Source organism: Trachurus trachurus (genome assembly GCF_905171665.1).
Source record: "Trachurus trachurus genome assembly, chromosome: 5".
Lineage (NCBI taxonomy): Eukaryota > Metazoa > Chordata > Actinopteri > Carangiformes > Carangidae > Trachurus > Trachurus trachurus.
The window spans coordinates 24,684,736-24,706,092 of NC_139896.1; the positions used below are offsets into that span (position 1 = coordinate 24,684,736).

The 21,357-nt window shown below is 42.4% G+C and overlaps 2 protein-coding genes across 2 annotated transcripts; both read left to right on the top strand.

The window, feature by feature from the left end:
- Window positions 1-1,423: 1,423 nt before the first annotated feature.
- On the top strand, window positions 1,424-12,475 carry nol8 (nucleolar protein 8). Its single transcript, XM_083972145.1, has 19 exons — window positions 1,424-1,604; window positions 2,160-2,307; window positions 2,702-2,764; window positions 3,051-3,129; window positions 4,156-4,312; window positions 4,414-4,712; window positions 5,180-5,442; window positions 5,627-5,808; window positions 5,869-6,939; window positions 7,032-7,232; window positions 7,371-7,484; window positions 8,118-8,211; window positions 8,345-8,483; window positions 8,588-8,668; window positions 9,244-9,548; window positions 9,639-9,816; window positions 10,100-10,164; window positions 10,480-10,562; window positions 11,899-12,475. The coding sequence occupies exons 2-19, from the start codon at window positions 2,187-2,189 to the stop codon at window positions 11,956-11,958; spliced, it is 3,555 nt and encodes a 1,184-aa protein (XP_083828271.1). The 5' UTR covers window positions 1,424-1,604; window positions 2,160-2,186; the 3' UTR covers window positions 11,959-12,475.
- An 804-nt stretch (window positions 12,476-13,279) lies between these two features.
- Window positions 13,280-19,164, top strand: gpr37l1a (G protein-coupled receptor 37 like 1a; the record flags this gene model as incomplete). Its single annotated transcript, XM_083971785.1, has 2 exons — window positions 13,280-14,051; window positions 18,136-19,164. Exons 1-2 carry the CDS (start codon window positions 13,431-13,433, stop codon window positions 19,162-19,164), a joined length of 1,650 nt encoding a protein of 549 aa, XP_083827911.1. The 5' UTR covers window positions 13,280-13,430.
- Between the last annotated feature and the right edge of the window lie 2,193 nt (window positions 19,165-21,357).

Below are 21,357 nucleotides of genomic sequence, written 5' to 3' on the forward strand. Positions count from 1 at the left end.
CTCCTTCAATCTGGACAGCACCTTCTCCCTCCCTCCTATGTGTTTCTGTCCACAGATATATGAACTGTGGAGATGAATGACACACTGTCACAACAGTACAGTACACCTCCCAGACTCAGGTTAAGTATATTTAAGTACCAAATTAAGTTTCAAGATGTGTGATTATATGCAAGGGATTGACTGCATGTAAAGACTGCAGGAAAGATTCAGCAAAACAATATAATAATGACAAATGAAACCCACAGGGCATCCTGCATGTGTCCTCCGCAGTGAAATGTCATGTCCTTGTGGTGGTCCTGCTGTTGGCGCTGCAATGCTGCAACTTCAGCTTGGAGACGATGGATCTGAGCCTCCAGCGTTTCAACCTCCTTGATGTTCTCCTCACTCATCTTCTCCTCCATCCTGACAGTAGAAGCACACACATGTAGTGGACATACTGTCTCATGTGTTTGTTGTAAATCATCTGCATTTTTGAGTGTGTTGAGTGGGTGTGAGAGCTGTACATCATAGCCAGATACTGCTACTGCTTCTACTGTTTTTCATCAACTGTATCTGTATGATATACCAGTTTACAAATGATAATAAATATTTGAAACATTGTTTAATTCATTTAAATTTTTCCAGGATTTAGTCTTTGGCATATTAGTTACACAAATTGTAGCTTTATCACAATGACGAATTCCACTTTCATTAATAAATGTGCTCTGGACTAGTAGAGATAAGATAAATAGAAGGACTGACTTTAGTTTTAGCAGTAATACAACACTGAAATGCAACTAAGTTAGCTAACCTACAGCCTTCGTCACCGCTTTAATGTCGTCTTATTTCAACAAAAGTCAGTTTACGCTTCTGTATCCATACACATAGAATAGCTTTCCTACGTTTAATTTAAAAAAGAATAAGTACTTTTACTTACCTGCACGACTAGCAGTTTCTTCTCCTGACAAACCAAAACAGTTTGGAGGATCGCGCCCTCTGGACTCTACCACTTTTAACGAATCGGTGGGGGAGTACATACTGCATGTCTGACTGCTCAGATAATACGCCTCATCCTAAACACAAAAAATTTAAACATTAATGCATATTTGGTTAATTCAAGTACCTTTAATCGATGTTTAGTGTTTAAAGGAACGATATAAAAATAATTCCAATATTTGTAATAGCCAGTGTCCCCTCTACATTTAAAGTCGTATCTAACTACCGCGGGTGCAGCTAAATCATAGAGCTAGGAAAATAATTATTTCTTCATTAATTAACCACCGTTAGTTAACGTTTTCAATGTCATGTGTGTCAGCATCAGTTAATGCCGTTGATTTTTTGTCCTGGCTGTTTTATAAATTTAATTGTAATAAACAAGAGCGGAACCTTCGGGTGGGCGGAAACAAACACGGAAGGGAAAGTCGAGAAGAGTGCAGCGACGGAAGGAGTTAACGGTAACACCAGCTACATACATGTGAGGTAAACATTTGCTGCTTTTTCAGACGATATAAATTGGATAGTTAGTTTGATCTAGATAACAGTGACAGCTCAGATATCATCCGGTTTAACCACAGAGCTCGTGGAAAAGGGAGTGTGACGGCGCTCGTCTGAATGTAAAGTCTGCAGTAAGTCCTCCCTTCATGTGGGCTAATGTGTAGTTATTAAAGAGGTGTTCATCCGCCTTGATGGTCATTATGGAAGCTGTAATTGAACTGTTTTGTATCATTCTTAATATTATATGTATATATATTTATTTATTTTAAAGTTAGTTTGCTTTCAATTGCATTAATGTTGTGGACAAAATGTTACTCTCATAGAGCCTCACATTTGTGCATGGTGCTTGCTTGGCAGGTTGGTTGTTCCAGCATGTTGGAAAACTTGCCACACTTCCTCTGTGGCTTCAGCCTGTCTCAGTGTCTTCTGTCTCCTCGTGTAATTGTGGAGTGTTTCAGGACTTCTTCTTCTTATTGTCTCTGTAAATAGCTCCTTATGTCTCTGGCTGTTTGGGCTCATTGCACTGCTACAGAGTGAAGTTAGGATTGCTCAAACAACCTCCATGATGGCATAAACTATTTGCACAGCAATGAACCACTGCAGGTCTCTACTCCCAGACAAGGAACCCCATGTGTGACTGGGTTGATAGGCATAGACTGGTGACACTAGTGTTTGTTGTCCAGCAGGAAAGGTGTCATTGTGGATACGGAGCCATGCGACGTCTGTATGTTGGTGGGTTGAGCCACACGGTCACCCAGAAGGATCTGAAGGATCGATTTGGAAAGTTTGGAGCTGTGCAGGATGTGGAGCTGCGGACCAGAAGGGATGAAGAGGGTGAGGAATCCAAATACACACTGACAGCCATGATGATAATAATAGCAGAGTTCATTTTTGAATTTATTTATTTTTATTTTTCACTGCTATATCCAGTCTCACACACGGTCTAAGGTCTAAAATTGATATACCAACATAATCAATCATAGTCAACATCATCATGTGTAATAAAACCTTTTTCCTGCATTTGAGGGTTCCCTTATATCTGAGAATTTCACCTGCTGAACAATTTAATGAACACAAAGAATTGAATTAACATGACAACTTAAAATACATTTTTTTATATTATGTATTTTAAATATCAGACACCATAGCTGTATGCTAGCTAGTATGCATTAATTATGGGTATCCTCATTGACCTGCATGTGTTCTCACTGCTGCTGTTCTTTTACAGGTGTTGCTTACAAAACCTTCAGCTACATTAACATTGAAATTTCAGATGCTGACCTGAAGAAATGTGAGTAAACTGAGCTTCTACTCTTTGTGCCTTCAAGTCTTATTTTACTTTCTCCTAAGGCTCAGAACTATGAAACAAGACAGAATCAAGAAAACATTTCAATATAATGTTTTTTACTTGAAGCAGATGAAATATTCTCATTCCTTTAGTATTTTTTTTGATGATGTTGTGCAGTTTTGAATAAAGTTGTGTGTGACATCTGACCTCAGAGGTGTTGGCTGCCTGACATATCACTGACAGAGGTTGTGTTGTATCATCAGACATCATCAGTGTGTTTCCTCTAAAGGTATGACGGTGCTGAACAAATCCAAATGGAAAGGAGGAACTCTGCAGATTGAGACGGCCAAAGAGAGTTTCTTACACAGGTAAAGTCACATTCATATCAACATGACACTGTCTTCAGACTTGACTGTTAGACAAATGGAAGCTGATATAATAAATAACCAGTCCATAAAATATTGAATTATAGCTGAAACTAACAATTATTTTTACTTGGAACTAACTTGCAGACCATTCCTGAAACAGTCCAGCACCTAAAGTCATAGGTTACCATGGTATAAAGCAGAGAAAGTCCTCACATCGGAGAAGCTGTAACAGTGAATTGTTTAAACCAATGATTCAAAATCAAATTATAAAAACAGTTACCAGTTAATTTCCATCTTTGATTTTACATTTGCATCAATATGAATCAATAATCAGTATACAGGTGCATCTCAATAATTAGAATATCATGTAAAAGTTGATTTCCAGTAGTTCAAGATAATAGTCAAATAGACCCTACCAAGTATTGGGTGCATATAGATGGACATACTTTTCAGAAGGCAAACATTTCCATATTAGAAATGCTTTTTTTAATTGGTCTTGTGTAATATTACCTTTTTTTTTTGAGATACTGAGTTTTAGGTCTTCATTAAATGTCAGCCATAATCATTACAATTAAAAGAAATTGAATAAATAAAGACATGAAATGTTTCATTCTGTTGGTAATGGCTCTATATAATGTGTTACTTTTACTTTTTGAATTGAATTACTGACATAAATAAACTTCTCTATTCTAGTTTATTGAGATGCACCTGTAGGTTCACCATCGGAAGGAAACAGTCTGTGTGCGACGCCCAAAACCAAATCTGTTTATGACTTTGTCGGCAGCCAAACTCAGTCTTTTAACTTTACAAAACCACTGCAGGTGAAATTATTGAACAAGTTTGTCTTTTGAAAATGTATGTGCAGTTCTGAAGGGTGATGCCTTTTTAAATAGTCTCACACTAAATCATGTTGAGCTGAGAGTTTTAAAGGTAACCACCATCCTCCTGAACTATGCTCTGTCGACCTGTGATAGAAGATTCTCTCTGATCTCGGTGTGTAATGAGTTTGTGGCGTCTGTGTCTCAGACTGGCTCAGGAGCGGCAGGAACTGGAGGAGCAGCGCCTCCAGCCGCCTGCAGCCGAGGACAAGAGACAGAAGCTGCTGGACTCCCTGAGCCAGGCCGGTGTGGACAACTTCACCATGAAGGCTGCAGTGCCAGGGACAGAAATACCAGGACACAAGGTCAGGTCATTGACACACGACAAGCTGTGCCATCAAAATAATCAAAAATGAGATTGAAGGGCGGGGGTGTTGACTCTCCTGTGTGTGTACTCTGGTTTCAGGACTGGGTGGTCAGTAAATTCGGACGAGTTCTCCCCGTCCTGCAGATCAGGAGTCGGAAAGGCAACAAAGCTCGAACCATGAAGTACGACCCGTCCAAATTCAGCCACAACATCCGCAAGCTGGACCGAAACGACACGGACGAGCGCACACCTGTCAGCCAGCTCACCTGGGAGGTACAGGGAGGAGATGATGACATCAGCAAAAAGAGGCGGGGCGAGTTCCCTGCATATGAGCCCCCAAGACCCAAAAGGAGTCGGACAGACGTCGTCAACTCCCATAATGCTGTGGGCAGAACCAGGTAACGACGTGATGTTTTCTCTTCCTCCTAAAGGTTCTACTGGTTTCTCTAATTCCCTAAGAATCTAGATGTTTCTAGGATTTGCAAAAACTCTTTCAAAGGTTTTTACTGGTTTCTTCGATTTATATAATTCAACTCGTCTATAGAATCACACCTGAGATCCGTCTCTGCAGTGAATGACAACCTCACCTAGATGTAACTCTCTATGATCTGGTCCTGGATCAAAACGTTCCTGTGATTTTTGATTTCTTCATCCTCAAATATGTTTTGACTGGAATCTGAAGGCTGATTCATTTTAGGTTAATTTAATTTGCCATCTTCTCTGCCCGTAATTAGTTTAAACTGGTTTCAAATGTAGTGAAGAACAAATTATTAATGTTTTGCCTCTAAAAATATCTACAGACTCGAAATTCAGCTGGTTTTCTGCCCTCATCAGTCTGTCTTCTCCTCACTGTGTTTCCTCTCAGGTCTGAATCGACCGTTCCCTCTGTCAATCACACTGAAGCTCCTCGGTTCACCAACGGATTTGAACCACAAACCAACCAGAGGCGGGCTCAGAGGAGTCGGGCACCTTTTACTGACAGCGATGTTGATTCAGATGAGGAAATTCGCAGGATGGTGGTGTCTCAGGACACTTCCCATGGTGCATCGCGGCAGGAAGTGGAGGGGGATCATTTGGAAGTGGTGGGACTTGACTACTTGGTGAAGTCGGGACGTTCCCAGCAGAAAGGTAACAAATGTGTTTTACTCAGGATTTTTAAAGAAGAGCTGTGTGTTATGATTTCTAGGAGTCTGAAGGTTAAAGGATCACATAATGACACATTTTCTCACTCTTCTTTTCTAAGTCAAAATGTTTAAGATGTTTTTCTAAGATGTGGCGAGCTGCACAAACAAGTTTTTCTGTGTGATTCCAGGTGGGCCAGGTGGTGAAGATGAGGATGACTATGATTCAGCAGACACAGATGAACTCTTTGCCTCCAGGAAACCTCGTCCATCTTCGTCACAAGAGCAGAGGACTCAGACAGACACAAATGGGAAGAGACAGACCAAGAAGAAAAGTAAAACTGGAAGAGAGGAGGAGGAGGAGGAGGAGGAGGAGGAGGAGGAGGAGGAGGAGGAGGAGGAGGAGGAGGAGGAGGAGGAGGAGGAGGAGGAGGAGGAGGAGGAGGAGGAGGAGGAGGACTCAGCAAATGATGAAGAACAGCTCCTCCCCTGTAAATCAACAGCGCAGAGAAGAGACTCTGTCAAACCGAACTCGGAGAGGAAGAGTAACAAAACGGCGGTCCTCCCTGTTGTAAAACCCCCTTCAGAGTCAGATACTGATGATGATGACGACGATGAAGATGATGAAGAGTCAGAATCCGCAGATTCCTGCTCAGACTCTGATTATGACGCCATGTTCTCCAATGTCACCTGCCTGCAGATCTCAATGGCCGATCTACAGAGGCTAGCTGAAGAATCCCAGGAGGCATCTGAAACTCCAGCTCCCAGCATCCTCAACGGCGTTCCCAAACCAGACACCAACCACGCATCAGGCCCCGCAGAGCAGCGTGCGCCCAAGAAAGGCACCACGCCCGAGGATATCCTCGCGGCCATCATGGAGGACAGCGACAACAGCGATGATGAAAAGAAAAAGAAAAAGAAGAAAAGAAAAGGAGTGATATCAAGTTCAACACCACTGCCTGCCTTCCAGGGGACAAAGACACTGAGCGAGGGATCAGAAACAAAGCAGGAGGAGGAAGGAAGTGTGGTCAAAAAACAGAAGCCGGATTCTGAAGCTCCAAATAAAGCTCCTGTAATCGCTGAAAAAGCTGAGAGTAGTTCCTCCTCTAGCAGTGATGATGATGATGAGGAGGAGGAGGAGGAGGAGGAGGAGGAGGGGGGCCTGGGGATGAAGGGCGGTCCTAAAGTTAGAGCTGAAATTAATGCAACACCTTCATCCTCTAGCTCTGCCTCTGAGGAAGAAGACACCGAGGAAGAAGTTATTTCTATTGAAAATGTTAAGAAAGCAGCAGCCCCCCCTACTCCCCACAGTGAGTCCTCCTCCAGTGAGGAAGAGGAGGAGGAGGAGGAAGAACAGCAGGCTCCTTCCAGGGTGACATTAGGAGCTAAGGAAGAAGAGGAGCTGCAGAAGAAGGCCAACGTGAGGAGACTCGCCGCCATCCAACAGAGACAGAAAGAGGCTGAAGAACACAAGAAGCTCATCCAGGGAGCTCTAGCCAACCTGGTATGTGTGTGTGTGTGTGCGTGTGCGTGAGAGACATTGTTACTTACATATGGCATATCGAGCAACGTTAACACACCATTATTCTCCATTAGGATGCTCCCACACCAGGAGCAGGGAAACACATCGTCTTTGGCTCGGATGATGATGATGAGGATGATGAAGACAAACGGCAACAAACCCCAGAGGAGACGACATCAAAGAAGACCCTGTTCGAGGACAGCCAATCAGAGGAGGAGGAGGCCACTGGTGATGAAGTATCAGCCAATGAGAAGACAAGGAAAAATAAGAAGGTGGTGAGGAGAGAAGCAGCGTGGCTTCATAGAAACATAAATATCTAATCATAAATAGAAAGTTGTACCTTATTGTGGCAACTTCATAGTTTTCTCTGCTCTGGTTTAACTGCCTGTGTGTGTGTGTGTGTGTGTCTGAAGCCATCACGCCCACACCTGTTTGGCGGCAGTGAAGATGAGGAGGATGGTGATGAAGACGAAGATGACAGCAGGTTCGACATCAGGCCTCAGTTTGAAGGTGCAGCAGGTCAGAAGGTGAGAAAACTGGTTTACATCATGTTGCATCGGTTTGTCTCCATGGTTGCTCATAAGGTCACGTCCAAACGGCTGTCTGTTTATTGTTTGTATCCAAAATTTGTGCTCAGATTAGGGATGTCACAATTATAGATTTTATTGGTACGATTTATTGTCAGAGAAATAATCACGATTATTACGTATATTCAATAATTTTACAACATGAATGTGTAAAATCATATATAGTCAAAATATAATTGCATTACCAATTATATAAACAAATTATTTAAAGTATCTATTAATATAGGACCAATTATTAATCCTTCAAAGGAAATATTTGAAGTTTTTTTTAAATCTTTTTTTTCTTACAAATGAGGCACTAACATTAAATTCCTACCAGTTCAGTATTACGTTAGGTAAATTGACATTAACATAATTTATGATGATGATGATGATTCATATCGTTCATAATGTTGCGCTGATCTTTTTGGAAAGTGACGGTATTTAGAAATCTTTACGATTAAATAATTGTGGCATTTAATACCGCGATTAATTGTGAAAACAAGTAATCGTGACATCCCTAGCTCAGATGTCAGCACACTGACTTTGACTCCTGTGTCTGATATTGTTTGTTTCCGTTTGTTCGTTGACCAGTTGATGGCGCTGCAATCTCGCTTTGGGACAGACGAGCGTTTCCGGATGGACTCTCGCTTCCTGGACGAGGACGAGGACAAAGACGAAGAGTCAGGTGAGTGTGCGGTCGAAACTAAGAAGAATAGATGTGGTGTCTTGGTAGTGGTCCGGTAGGTGGATTGTAGCACTGTGCAGTCCAGTGTGACTGAATGAAACTGAATGAAATGAACCGACTGTTGGTGATTCAGAGAGGAAGATGAGCGTGACAGAGGAGGAAGAGGCTCTGGAGGAGGAGAAGAAGAAGAACCTGTCCATCCTGGAGAGCATCCTCGGCAGCAGCCAACAGACCAGCAGCAGTAAGACTCCCAGCAAAGCCAAGACTTTCAGGTCAGACACACACACATCCCGGACCACAGCTTTGTATTCAAACAGCTCACATTCAACCAGAAATAAACGAATTAATCGATGGATTACAATGCGTGTGATTGCAGAGATGTGTCGGCGCTGCATTACGATCCCAGCAGAGAGGAACATGCTGCATTTGAGACCAAAACAGATGAAACCAAGGAGAGGTATGAACACAGAGACTGAGAGCTACAGTCTGATCTAATTGATCAGATATGGACCAGATTCAGCCGATCAACATAAGAGGATTAAGTGACGTCCTAAGTTCTTGATATTGTTACCACGAGAAGATGCAGACCAACATGAGTCATGACAGCGTTTCCCACAATGAATTACGTCCGCCCCGATTAGACTTTTCGGCTTTTGGTTCGACCAACGCAAAATTGCTCCGTTCATTCATCTCTGCATAGCGCTCTTTCTCTGTTATATCTAAAAAGAAAAAGTAAACATATGCTAATCTTATATCTATCTGACCTTATTATACCAGTGGACTCCTTGAGCCTTTCTTTGACTTATATTTCTCCATGACCTCCAACCCCGGATTTGCTCCTGTGATCCTTGTGGTAAACATCACATTTTAACAGCTCTGAGGCTAAATGTCATAGCAGCAATATAACGTCATATTGCTGAGGCGCCTTGTCTTCGCTTATTGATTTTAAAGTCTTCAAATAGAAAACCAGTAATAAAGTCCTCATTCATTTAAAATGAACTCTAACTGTCATGTGATTTGTTGTCTTCACAGCAAGTCGGCCAGAAGGAAGAAGAGAGAGGAGGCCCAGAAGCTTCCAGAGGTTTCCAAAGAGATTTATTTTGATGTGTCTGGAGACCTGAAGGCTGTGTTTGGTCAGACGAAGGACGACGATGCTGGAGGAGAAGAGAAGATGAACTGGGACCAAGAGGAGGAAGAGGAGGTAGCAGGAAAAGAGGAGGAATCCACTCTGCCGTCATCTCTTGTGTCGACCGATCTCGATGCAGAGAAGGAGTCTTCATCTGGATTCAAGTTTTCCTTCTTTGGCGATGACACAGAACCAGAGAGCAAAGAGACTGGTAGGCTCAGTCTGAAACATTCAACTCAAAGTGTCTCAGAGGAAACATCAGTTTTCCCTGTTTTTTAAGTCACTGTTGTTCTCTTGCCAGCAGAGTACAAGGTGGAGAGCATCCAGGCTCCAAAGGTGTCATGGCAACAAGACCCACGTTTCCATGACAGCTCAGAGGAGGAGGAGGAGGAGGAGGAGGAGGAGCAGGCGCAGAAGGAGCAGGAAGAAGATGAGCCGCAAACACTGCAGCAAAGCAACACCACTGCTAAAACCACAGAGTGAGAAAAAAGTCAAGATTTAAACTAAAACGCATTTAGTTTTGACCACATTTAAGCTTACTGATTATTTCCTAAATTAACTATCAATAAATTATTTTGTATATAAAATGTCAGCCTTAAAAAAGTGCTCATATCAGCATCTTAAATGTCCACAGTATAAAAGTCCAGCAGGCTTAACGCTGAAAAGTTAGAAGTCCCTGTCAAACTGACTCCAGAGAGTTGCTCAAAAATGTATCCACAGTTTTCTCTGAGCTTGTTTTTGTGTTTGTGTCACTGTTAACAGAGAGGAGACCACGTCAAAGACCAACCTCTTCTTCTTCTTCTACCCTGAGGACAGCAGGTTAACAGGTACGATGGAGCCACAATAATAATATTGCTTATCAACTGGACTGAGCATATATGATAGTAATTCACTTAGTCAAGTTCATGAGCCATGAACTTTGTGTTTTCTAAGACGTCCTGCATCTTACATTACCAGTATCTCACCATCAGTCCTGAGTGAGTCCAGACTCCAGCCAATCACAGTCGGGCTTGTTGATATGTGTCTGTGAGTCTGGACACACATGCATGTAAACTGCAGCTGGGCTGGCTGGTGGCGGTGTATGACCGAAATATGGCGTTTCTTGTTTGTGTGTAATGTGGAGCTTCTGTGTCATCCATCAGAGGGTCCCAGGTCGTTCTTCCGTTCCTCTCAGCTGGAGGAGCAGAGGGAGCAGTGGGAGGAACGCAGGACTGCACTCAGACAGGTACACGTCAGCCCACATGAACACTTTCAATATGTTTCTTTTCTTGCATGTTTGTAAAAACCAAAACAATTATTATGATGTATTTCAGTGACCACAGTGAAAAAAATGTTTCTTGTGACTGAAAGACAAAGTCAAATATAATCAGACCGTCAAGTTAACACTTTAGTTTGACGGGTTTTATTTTTTTGCATGAGGAGCAGATCTTGTTCTTATATACAGTACAGGCCAAAAGTTTGGACACACTCAATGCATTTCCTTTATTTTCATCACTATTTACATTGTAGATTCTCACTGAAATTCCACTAATGAACCCTGACAAGGCACACATGTGAAGTGAAAACCATGTTCAGGTCAGGTTCACCTCTTGAAGCTCATCAAGAGAATGCCAAGAGCAAAAAGCAGTAATCAGAGCGAAGGGTGGCTACTTTGAAGAAACTAGAATTGGAGGGGTCAGAGATAGAGGAGGGGGAGCAAGAAGGAGAGGAAGAAGAAAAGAAGAAAGATAAGACAAAGAAGACAAGACATGTTTTTAGTTATTTCACACTTTTTTTGTTAATTCCACATGTGTTCATTCATAGTTTTGGTGCCTTCAGTGAGAATAAAGGAAACACATTGAATGAGAAGGTGTGTCCAAACTTTTGGCCTGTACTGTATATACACTTAGTATGTGTGTGACTGTCTGTTGTTGATCTGGACCTCTCAGCCGTCACTTGTTCTTCATGAGGATCCTTGAGAGATACGGTCCATCTGAGGGGCCCACTGTTAAACTTCTATAAGCAGCACCAAACATTCATTAATCTACCCAGGAAGTCTAGACGTGTTGTAGATACCTTGGTGTCCCATACATATACAGTCATACATCACTTATATAGACTATTAAAGCTATTTTTATATGCATGATGCAGAACTGTGAAGCTTTGTGTTTGAAGGAGTTGTCAGTAGGTCATAATTCTGGGGTGCTCTTCATTACTGAACTAGATAACAAACTAAACAGGAAAATACAAGTTTTTAATTCATTGTTAAAGCTGATGCATAATTTAAAAACAAATTTTCTTTGGCTCCATCTGGTGGTGGACATCAGCAAAGGTGTAGCACAAGTCACAGAGGGAATTTGGAGAATAGGCTGTCTTTAAAAAAAAAAATATATATATATATATATATATATATATATATATATATATATATATATATATATATATATATATATATATATTCACAAATCCACTAATCTCAATGGATGTTAGCAAAATGGAGCATTAGGGCCATTATGAAGAAAAAAATCTAACATTTCTGTCAGATTCAGTGAAATATGTCCACTTCATGTCTGTTTTCACAGGAATACCGCAAGAAACACAAGGACGCTCGGAGGAAACTGAAGCCCTCCCTGAAGAGCTGAGGGCTGTGGGACATGAAGTCTGTGTTTCAGTTTGCACACACTGATCAGGCCTCTACAACTGCCGGCTGATGGATTATTTCTACCTTTTTGGGGCTATTTTGTGCCCCAGACCGACTTTAGCAGTCAGCAGGAGGGAGGCCGAACGGCAGCTGAAGACACAGACCCACAGTGAAAGTTTGACATCATCAGAATATCAGATTTATTTTTTATTCTTTGAAATCCCTACAGATATTTTGTGGTCAGAGGCTCCTATTGAAACAAATGTATCTGTTTTTCTTTAATTGCCATGGAAACAATGCTGCAAATGGACTGAGGGACATCAGCAGCAACCAGAGAAGAAGATCAAACATGTTAGAAAATAAACAAATACACAAAATGGCCTAATTGATAGGAAATAAGAATATTTATAAATAACAAAAATAAATATGACAGATGTAATCACTTATTTTTGCTATTAATTTGCCTCAGGATACAGGATGGAATTTATTTTCTTGATGTACAGTCATTTATTTCTCTATGTATTTGGCCACTTTGTTAATTCTTTGGGTCCTACACACACCACCTCATATTTCTGGGCTGGAAGAAGTAAGAAGTAATCAAATTGTTACGAGTAGATGACAACTTGTTGCATTGTGGACTTTGGTGTTTGCCTCATCACATTTGGGTTGATGAGAAGCTTCAGAGTCATTTTGTGCTGTAAAATAGAGTGATTTTTTTGTGTGAATACACCCACCAATACAGTTCAGATCTATTCTTTCCTACCCCTATGTAAGGTATTTATTTTCTTTGTTTATTTTAGAGGCTACAGTTCATATTACTGTTGTACTGCAATGTTTTATAGAGAGCAATGCTATTATATTTAGTCTATGAGGCGTAATATTATCTTCATTATTAATGAACTGTCAGTCATTTTCTTTATCAACTATTAATTATCTACGGAGCCCCCCAGGTGACATGGATGAAAAAAAAAATCATGCGTGCCCACGCATGATTTTTTTTTTTCCATCCTTGTCACCAGGGGGGCTCCTTAATTATCTCTCTAAAATATCAGGGAAAATATTTTACTTTATCCAAAACCAATAGGCTAATCATTACTCAAATATATAGCCTACTATAAAGACAAAATAAATTATCATTAAAGTCAGGGATCATATCTGGAGTGTTGCACAACAATGAAATGTGGTGTAGGTTTGTTGAGGCTTCCCTTCCGTCTCTCTTTATTTTGAAATTCATAACCGGAAGCCCCGTGCTGTGTTCACGCTTTGTGGATAGTTAGGAATAAAGTGCTGCTGCTGCTGAGGAGGAGCGCACCAGAGTCTGAACTCCTCCATCAGGACCGCAGACTGTCGGGCTGAGAGACGCACAGTTTTATGGACAGGTTTAATTTCAGGAGTCAGTTTTTAGTTGCAGCACATGTCTGTGAAAGAGGCAGATAACACGGACCAGTTACATTCAGCTCAACGGTAAAGAAAATGAGAGCGGCTCTGTTTCTTCTGCTTCTCTTTCTGTGGACCGCGGAGCTCCGTCACGTCCACTCGGACCCGGACCCGGAGCGGGCGGAGGATGCTGACCCGGAGTCTGAGTCCCCCGAGAGGACACCTGCAGACGGGACTCCTGCGAGCTCAGGAGCCGCCGACCTGAAGCGAGTGGCCCGCGGAGCCAAAGACGGGAGCTCCAGGAAAAGAGACCCTCACTCTCCGAGCGGCTACGGCGGGCAGCCCCGGCGGCACGACGACCCCAGCGGGTACTTCACCACGCCGCGGGCCGACCGGCGGACCCCCGCCCCGCCGGGCAACTCCTCCTCGGGGCTCCTCAACCCTCTGTTCCCGGTCACCGACGGGGCTTACTGGGCGTACGCGGTGATGCTGCTGGCGCTCGTGCTGTTCGCCGCGGGCATCGTGGGAAACCTCGCGCTCATGTGCATCGTGTGGCACAACTTCTACCTGAAGAGCGCGTGGAACTGCATCCTGGCGGGACTGGCCTTCTGGGATTTCCTCGTGCTGTTCTTCTGCCTTCCGGTGGTCGTCTTCCACGAGCTCACCTTGAAGAGGTTGCTAGGAGACCTGTCATGTCGGCTCGTGCCCTACATGGAGGTGAGGATTTGTTGAATGTTAGGGGTTGATGTTACCTTGGATGGGGCAGGTCAAAGGTCGAGGGCTGATTACTAAAGGGCATCAGGACAACAGGTGCCAAAATAGAAACACAAAATGACCACAAAAAGACTGGCAAACAACATAAAAAATATAACAAACATACAAATCAACCACTGACTTAAGGTAACTACAAGAACAGACCTGAAATACACAGACAGAAACAGCTACAAATAGACTTAACAACAAGAGAGAGAAAGTGTAACAACTGAATACTAGACGAAACTAATTACTTTATTGATCCCCAAAGGGAATTTCGTTTAGAAGAGACTCCAGCAAAAAAAGAGTGAAATGGACTCCAAGACTAAAGCACAAAGTGACTACACTCATAGAACGTCTCTGCTACACTGTAAACCAAACCAACACATACTCCAAAAATATGAAAGATATTCGTCACATTTTCCCAAAATCCAGGGTGAAATCCTCTGGTTTTCAGGTGGTCTGACATAAAAATAAAAATCAAAGTTAATAATCTCTAGTTGATTTACACTGAAACTGGAGAAAACCAGCAGCCCTTCACATTGGAGAAGCATTAGTGAAAGAATGACACTGAAGATTGAAGTTGAAAAAAAAAGCGTTCATTTCTTCAGTGTGTAAACAAACCAAGCCATGAGTTTAACAAGTTTATTGGAGGTCTGTGTTGTCAAATGTCAAACAAGTTAAACGGTTTAAACAAACAACTCATTGTGAGGATAATACATTTTAATTAGCCCCATTAAAAAACAGTCTGACTTCACACTCTGCTGTTATTACACCCCCACGTTGGACTCATTGCAAATGTTTTCCAATTAAATGAAGAGACTTGTCTGTGATGAATGGCCTGATTGTGTGTCGTTGTTGCTCTTCAGCTTGAGACTCAGAGTTGTCTTTCAACAAAAGTGCTGTTATGGTCTGTTTGGCCTCTTCACTGGTCTGTTTTGAACCATCAGGGGGGGGGCTGGCGGTGGTGGGGCCCCTCATGAAGCGACTCTTCTTCCCCAGCTCACAGAGCCACACAGTCAACACTGAGCTGTAGAAGCAGCTGTTGAATTTAGAGACATGAAAAGACAAACTGTGTGAAAGGGCCGCCTCATTTTAAATACATAAAAAACATTTGTGGGTTATTTTGACCCCCAGATTTGATTCTGCCCACCAGACAAATGAATCATTTGGTCTTTGCCAAACCAGTTTAAATCCCCCAAACCCCCAAATGCTTAATGTACAATCCAAATCCCTAAAATAATCATTTCAACCTAACATAAACCAAAGGAACCAGGGGAAGAAGAAGCTTAAAACACTGAGCTCACCACACTGCAACTTCAGAAAACAACTTCATCAATGTGAAAACACACTGCTGCAAAAACTCACAACACAACAGAAGTGTTTCAGGGGAAACAAAAAAGTAACAGACCCAACTAAAGGCTGATGCTAATCGTATAGTTCACATTGCAGTAATATCTGAATCATGAGAATTTGACGTTAGAATAAACAAAACAAACACCAACACCACTAACAGGTCAGTGTCTTCACAACTTCTTCAGTCATGAAGCACCGAACACGTGCACCCCAGCCAGGTCACACCCTTGCTGTGCTAACTTGACTTCTTTAGATGTCTGCTTTTTTTTTTTTTTACAACAGTAAGAAAACCCACAAACTATTCAATTTATAATTATATAAAGCAAAGACAAGCACAAATGCCTGGCCCGCATGTGGTGGTTCTTCGGGTGTTGCCTCTGTTTGCCACTGCTCTTCACTCTGGCCTGTGACCTACAACCTGCTCCTCCAGTCTGCAGTGTTATGTTGATAAAAAGCTCAGCCAATTAACGTTTTAACTCGGAGAGTAAATGAACCTGGCAGAGAAACAGGGAAGTGCTCTAACAGCCTGTTGATTAGCACTGTGTCTCGTGTCTCTACATGGACACAGACACTCACTGTGGACGCCTACACAGCTTTAAATCACTGAAGTGGACTTTTACTCATTTGTAATAACAGCTTGTACGAAGCCGGCTCTAACGGGGTCAGGCTGCCGCCCCCGCTCGTTGCTTTACCAATTGTCATGCTAATTAATGAATTAATTTCCTCCTAATTAATTAACATATTTTTAAAATGCTCCTCAGCTCTTTGCGTTGAGCAGCATTTAGAGCAGGCCTGGCTGCCAGCCGCCCCTGTGATCTGTTAGTTTAACTATTTTCATGCTAATTAGAGCCCGTTGTTAATTATCTTGTGTTGTGTCTTAACTGTTTGAGGTCATTAAGCACTCACAGAGGCAGGACAAGTCTCTGTGAGGATAGTTGGTATTTTGGGGCCAAAACCACAGACTTTGATGTGCAAGAGGGACAAATAACTGTCACCAGGCAGTAGATGCTGCAGCTCACTGAGCTGTTCCCTCTGACTCTTTTGTTTCCTCATCCCTGGTTTCTGCAGGTTTAAGAAAATCCTTTTTTTTCTTACAAGGCAGCAAAAGCCTTAGACTTATTTGTAAAGCAACAAAACACCATCCTGTGCTCAGACTTGGATCAGAGCTGCAGCACGAATCAATACAGGACAACCTGCAGACTAAACTAGGAAGTCTCTCTGCAGCACTAAAAAAAACTAGTTATGTTGAGCTATTTCACATAAACTCACATTCATTTTTGCGATGACCCCTTTAGAGTGTGACAAATGTGTGTTGGAGGTTCAAAATGTTATTGTTTAAAGGGATAGTTCACCCAAAATTCAAATTTCACTCATTATCTACTCACCCTCATGTCGACTAAGGGCTGGGAGAATTTTCAGAGTCCTCCGTGCCTTCTCGGAGTTACGGGGGGTCCGCGCAGCAGTATTTGTCCATATAATGGTTGTGAATGGTGCTCACTTTTCTTCATCCAAAAAGACACACCAAAAAACATCAAAATACCTCCATACTGCGCGTATGTAATGTCCCTCTTGGATTGAAGCCCTGACATGAGAAATTGTTCCGAAAAAAATTCAATAAGTCTATATTTTAAGCTTATTTGTAGCGGAAGCTCCCAGTGTCTCAGTTCACTGCTCTTCCTGTGTGAGATTTGCACTGACTGGTGGAACAATTTCTCATGTCAGGGCTTCAATACAAGAGGGACATATTTGGAATATTTGGATGTTTTTTGGTGTGTCTTTTTGGACGAAGAAAAGTGAGCACCATTCACAACCATTATTATGGACAAATACTGCTGCGCGGATCCCCCCCCCCCCCCCCCCCGTAACTCAGAGAAGGCACGGAAGGAGCTCTGAAAATTCTCACAGCTCTTAGTCGACATGAGGGTGAGTAGATAATGAGTGAAATTTGAATTTTGGGTGAACCTTTAACAATGTTTAACTTTTTTTATTCACAATGTGTTAACTCTTGGAAACCCTTTTTATCAGTTTTCAATTTAACACTTTTTGTAAAGTGTTGGATGTAACGCATTGCTTTGGTGATTTTGAATTATACGTCATTATGGAAGTCCTAAGTGGTCATCATACATTCATGTATTTTATTTCCTCAAGATTTTCAGGGGGAAAAAAAGCTTTTGTACGACATAATTAATTTGAGAATCATTATTCAGTAGTTCAATGTGAGAGGAGCTGGAAAATATCCATCAGCACATCTTATATCTCTACAGTCAAGGTCTGACACAACTCCATGCTTCACTATAGACAATGTACACATTAGTGTGCAACATCTTAGAGGAGGTCAGGGAGGCTCCAGATCTTAATCAGAATCTAAGTGAACCTGATGTTGTCCTTTACTACATGGATACCAAATGACTGAGAGATGCCAATCAGCCTAACACCACCTATGTGACTGAAATCTCAGACACATCACATTATGTCATTATGTCTGGAAAATCCAAAATTCCATTATCTTGCAGAATTAATTGATTATTATTGATAATTAATGAATGGCCATTTAGAGCTTCTGTAGATCATCTTCAATAACAACATTATTTGGGTCAGATGAGACTCTGGACTGGTTCCTAGCTGATCTGATTCTCTGTGTGTGTGAATTAAAGAAACTTGTGTCATTAAGCTTCTGCTGTTTGTCTGTCAGGTGACGTCTCTGGGTGTGGCCACCTTCAGCCTCTGCGCTCTCAGCATCGACCGTTTCCACGCGGCCACCGGCCCCGGGCCGCTCCAGACGCCGCGGGTGGAGTCCTGCCAGTCCATCCTGTCCAAGCTGTCGGTCATCTGGTTGGGCTCCTTGGTGCTGGCCACCCCCGAGCTGCTCCTGTGGCAGCTCCTCCAGGAAACGGTCAGTCTGCCGTCGCTGCCCGCCGAGCTGCAGCAGAGCCACTCGGGGGGCTCGCTGATGGCGGCGCTCACCGCCCGAACAGACACGTTTAAGGTGGACATCTGTGTCCGCGAGCCGTCCGTCCAGCTCCCGGAGAGCGTCTACTCTCTGGTGCTGACCTACCACGAGGCCCGCATGTGGTGGTTCTTCGGGTGCTACCTCTGTCTGCCGCTGCTCTTCACTCTGGCCTGTGACCTGGTGACTCGGCAGGTGCTGGCCCAGCGCGCGCTGCAGAAAGCCGAGGGCGACAAGCTGACCGTTCGATGCTCCTCCACCTCCTCGTCTTCCTCCTCGACCAAGAAAAAGCAGCACGTGAGGGAGAACAGGCTGCGCTCCACTGTGATGGCGCTCACCGTCTTGTACATCGCGTGCAACCTGCCGGAGAGCATCTGTAACATCACTCTGGCGTACATCTCCGACCCGGTGTCCGCCGCGCTCCCGGCCCTGGCTCTCCCGGCGCTCGGCCTGATCGGACAGTTCTTGTTGTTCGTGCGATGCTCGGCGACGCCGGTGTTGCTGCTGTGCTTGTGTCGCTCCCTGGGCCAGGCCTTCATGGACTGCTGCTGCTGCTGTTGTGAAGAGTGCCTCCCCGACGGCAACTCTTCCTCATCCTCTTCAGTGTCAGCCGCCGCCACCTCCACCCTGTCCTCTCCCACGCTCTCTTCACCCTCTCCATCCTCCTTGTCTCCATCCAGCAAAGAGGAGATGGTGAAGAGCGTGTTGCCAACAGAACCAGCAGCGTTTGACAGGGTGAAAGACTCATCAGCAGCTATCGGGACGCCCTGCTGAGGCCCAGAACTACCGCACTTGTAACATTCAGGTCTATTACAGCTTTGGTCTTGTTTTTTATAGTTTAGTCCTTCACTTCCATCAGTTACAACTTTGTACTCAGCACAGTAGCAGGTGAGATCTGGGAACACAACGGCATTGTGACAGGACAAAACAACGAGCAGACGACAATCAGGTTGGAAATAAGACAAAAGTGTCTTCATGTGGCCAAAGTATGTGAACATCGCTGGGTCTGTTTCTCTTTTTTCCAGTCAGGGAATGTCCTTTTCTTTCTCAGCTCTATGTCAGCAGATTTTTGTTGATGGAAGAAACTGTTTCCCCAGTTTGTTATTGAGGGACTTGCACAGAGCCCAGACCACGACCCCACCATATTAGAGAGGAACTAAACAGCGACTCTGAGCCAGAACCAATCACCAACATCAGTGTTGGACTTAACTAATGCTGTTGTGGCTGAACAGGAACAAGTCTCTGCAGCCAAGATCTAAAATCAGGTGGAGGTTGTCATAGCGCATCACACACAATATATGGAGATAATGTTCATGGGTTTTTAGCGTTCACAAACACAAACCGGCCATGTAGTGTAACTAAACCACCTTTATTGGTAAGGTGGTTTATTACAGATGAAACTCCAACTACAGTAAACCATGAGGGTCAAAGTTGAAACAGAAAGTGGGTTTGTGAGTGAACCTGTCCGACTGTCCGTCTGCTCGAGTGTCTTGACCTGTCACAACTTTTTTTTAATTGAAATGTTTGTTTTTATTCCTCTTATTTCTCAGGTCTGTTTCCCCTGATCTCATTGACGTTACCTAAATAACTAAAGGTAACATGGATTGTTTTCTCTGATCTCATCTGTGAAGTGAATTAGTGCTTGAACAAAAATAATGGACAAAACTAGTAAAATAAAACCTTAGCCGTAATAAACTGGAAGAATCTTTAAATGATTCATTGTATGAACTGATGGTGTAGAGCCACTAGGAGCAGAAACCTGTCTGAGTTAGATAAAACATAGAGTCTGTAGAAGGATTTCCTCCTGTTATTGAAGGACTCATAATAGTTTTGCAGTTTTCTATGCTACATTGTACATTTTGTAGTAATTGGTAATTGTCTAATACTTGTTCAGGATATTAGTGTTACCTGCTCTAAGTACTGTACACTGGATAATTTGAGGATTTTAGGATATTTTCATGGTTAAAATGAAGATGAAGACAAACTGAGATTTTCGTCAGCAGATTGACACACTGCTGTTTGAACTGAACTGAACTGTTTTTTCCTTGATGTTGCTGTTTCTGCTCATACATGGCGCACTGACCTATGCGACATCTACAGATGATGTGTTTTTCAGTCAGCACTGAGATATCAATCAAAAACTTTGAACCTACATGAAACATTTGAGTGTGAAGTGTGACCTTTTCTACTTGTTTAAATATTTTTGGTTTAGTAAAGTTTAGATTTTCTCCAATGTCTCTTTATTTTATTAACCGATGCAAACATCAGAGCTGTTGATTGATGCTCTAGTTGTGTTTACAGAGACTTTTATTCCACTAACAGCTGCAGAGAAATAGGCTGAATTATACCCCTCTCCCTGAACCTTTAGTTCACCAGATCAGAGTTTTTATTAGTTGTATTATCAGCAATAGTTAAGCATTATTAAATACTTAATTTTTCCTACATGGATGTAATTAGTGTGAATTTATAAACACGGTTATAAATGTTTAACTGTCCACTGATAAACTCATCTTTAATTATACAGTATTAACACTCTCACTAACCATGTCTAAATTATTTAGTAATAATAAAGTGCTGCCTAAATGTTCCTTATAAATGATCCAATGAACCACTGATATCTCCTAAATAACTGGTCTATAATTGATATAATACTCGATTTGCTAATATTAAGTATGACAATTCAGTCGTTATAAATTATCAAATACAGCTTGTTAATTGAGAGTTAAGCATTTATAACTTTTTAAACAATCTAATGCTTAATAGTGTGTTGCTAGTAAAAGCAATACACTATTAAATGAAGTTTGATTTATACAGAAACTGGCTCAGGTTTAAATTAAATGTTAAGCTATACCAAACACAAAAAGAAAGAGAACAAAGAAAAGGAATTAAGGGAAAAATCAATAGAGAAACAAAGAGGCCAAAGGAAGGAACAGGAAGGAAGGAAGGAAAGTCTCCTGGTGACACAGA

Excerpts from the sequence above, each read along its gene's own strand:
- nol8 (XM_083972145.1), top strand. The coding sequence starts at position 2,187 with ATGCGACGTCTGTATGTTGGTGGGTTGAGCCACACGGTCACCCAGAAG. Across the intron at positions 4,713-5,179 it reads AATGCTGTGGGCAGAACCAG|GTCTGAATCGACCGTTCCCT; the intron begins GTAACGACGTGA and ends GTTTCCTCTCAG. Across the intron at positions 9,549-9,638 it reads ACCAGAGAGCAAAGAGACTG|CAGAGTACAAGGTGGAGAGC; the intron begins GTAGGCTCAGTC and ends TTCTCTTGCCAG.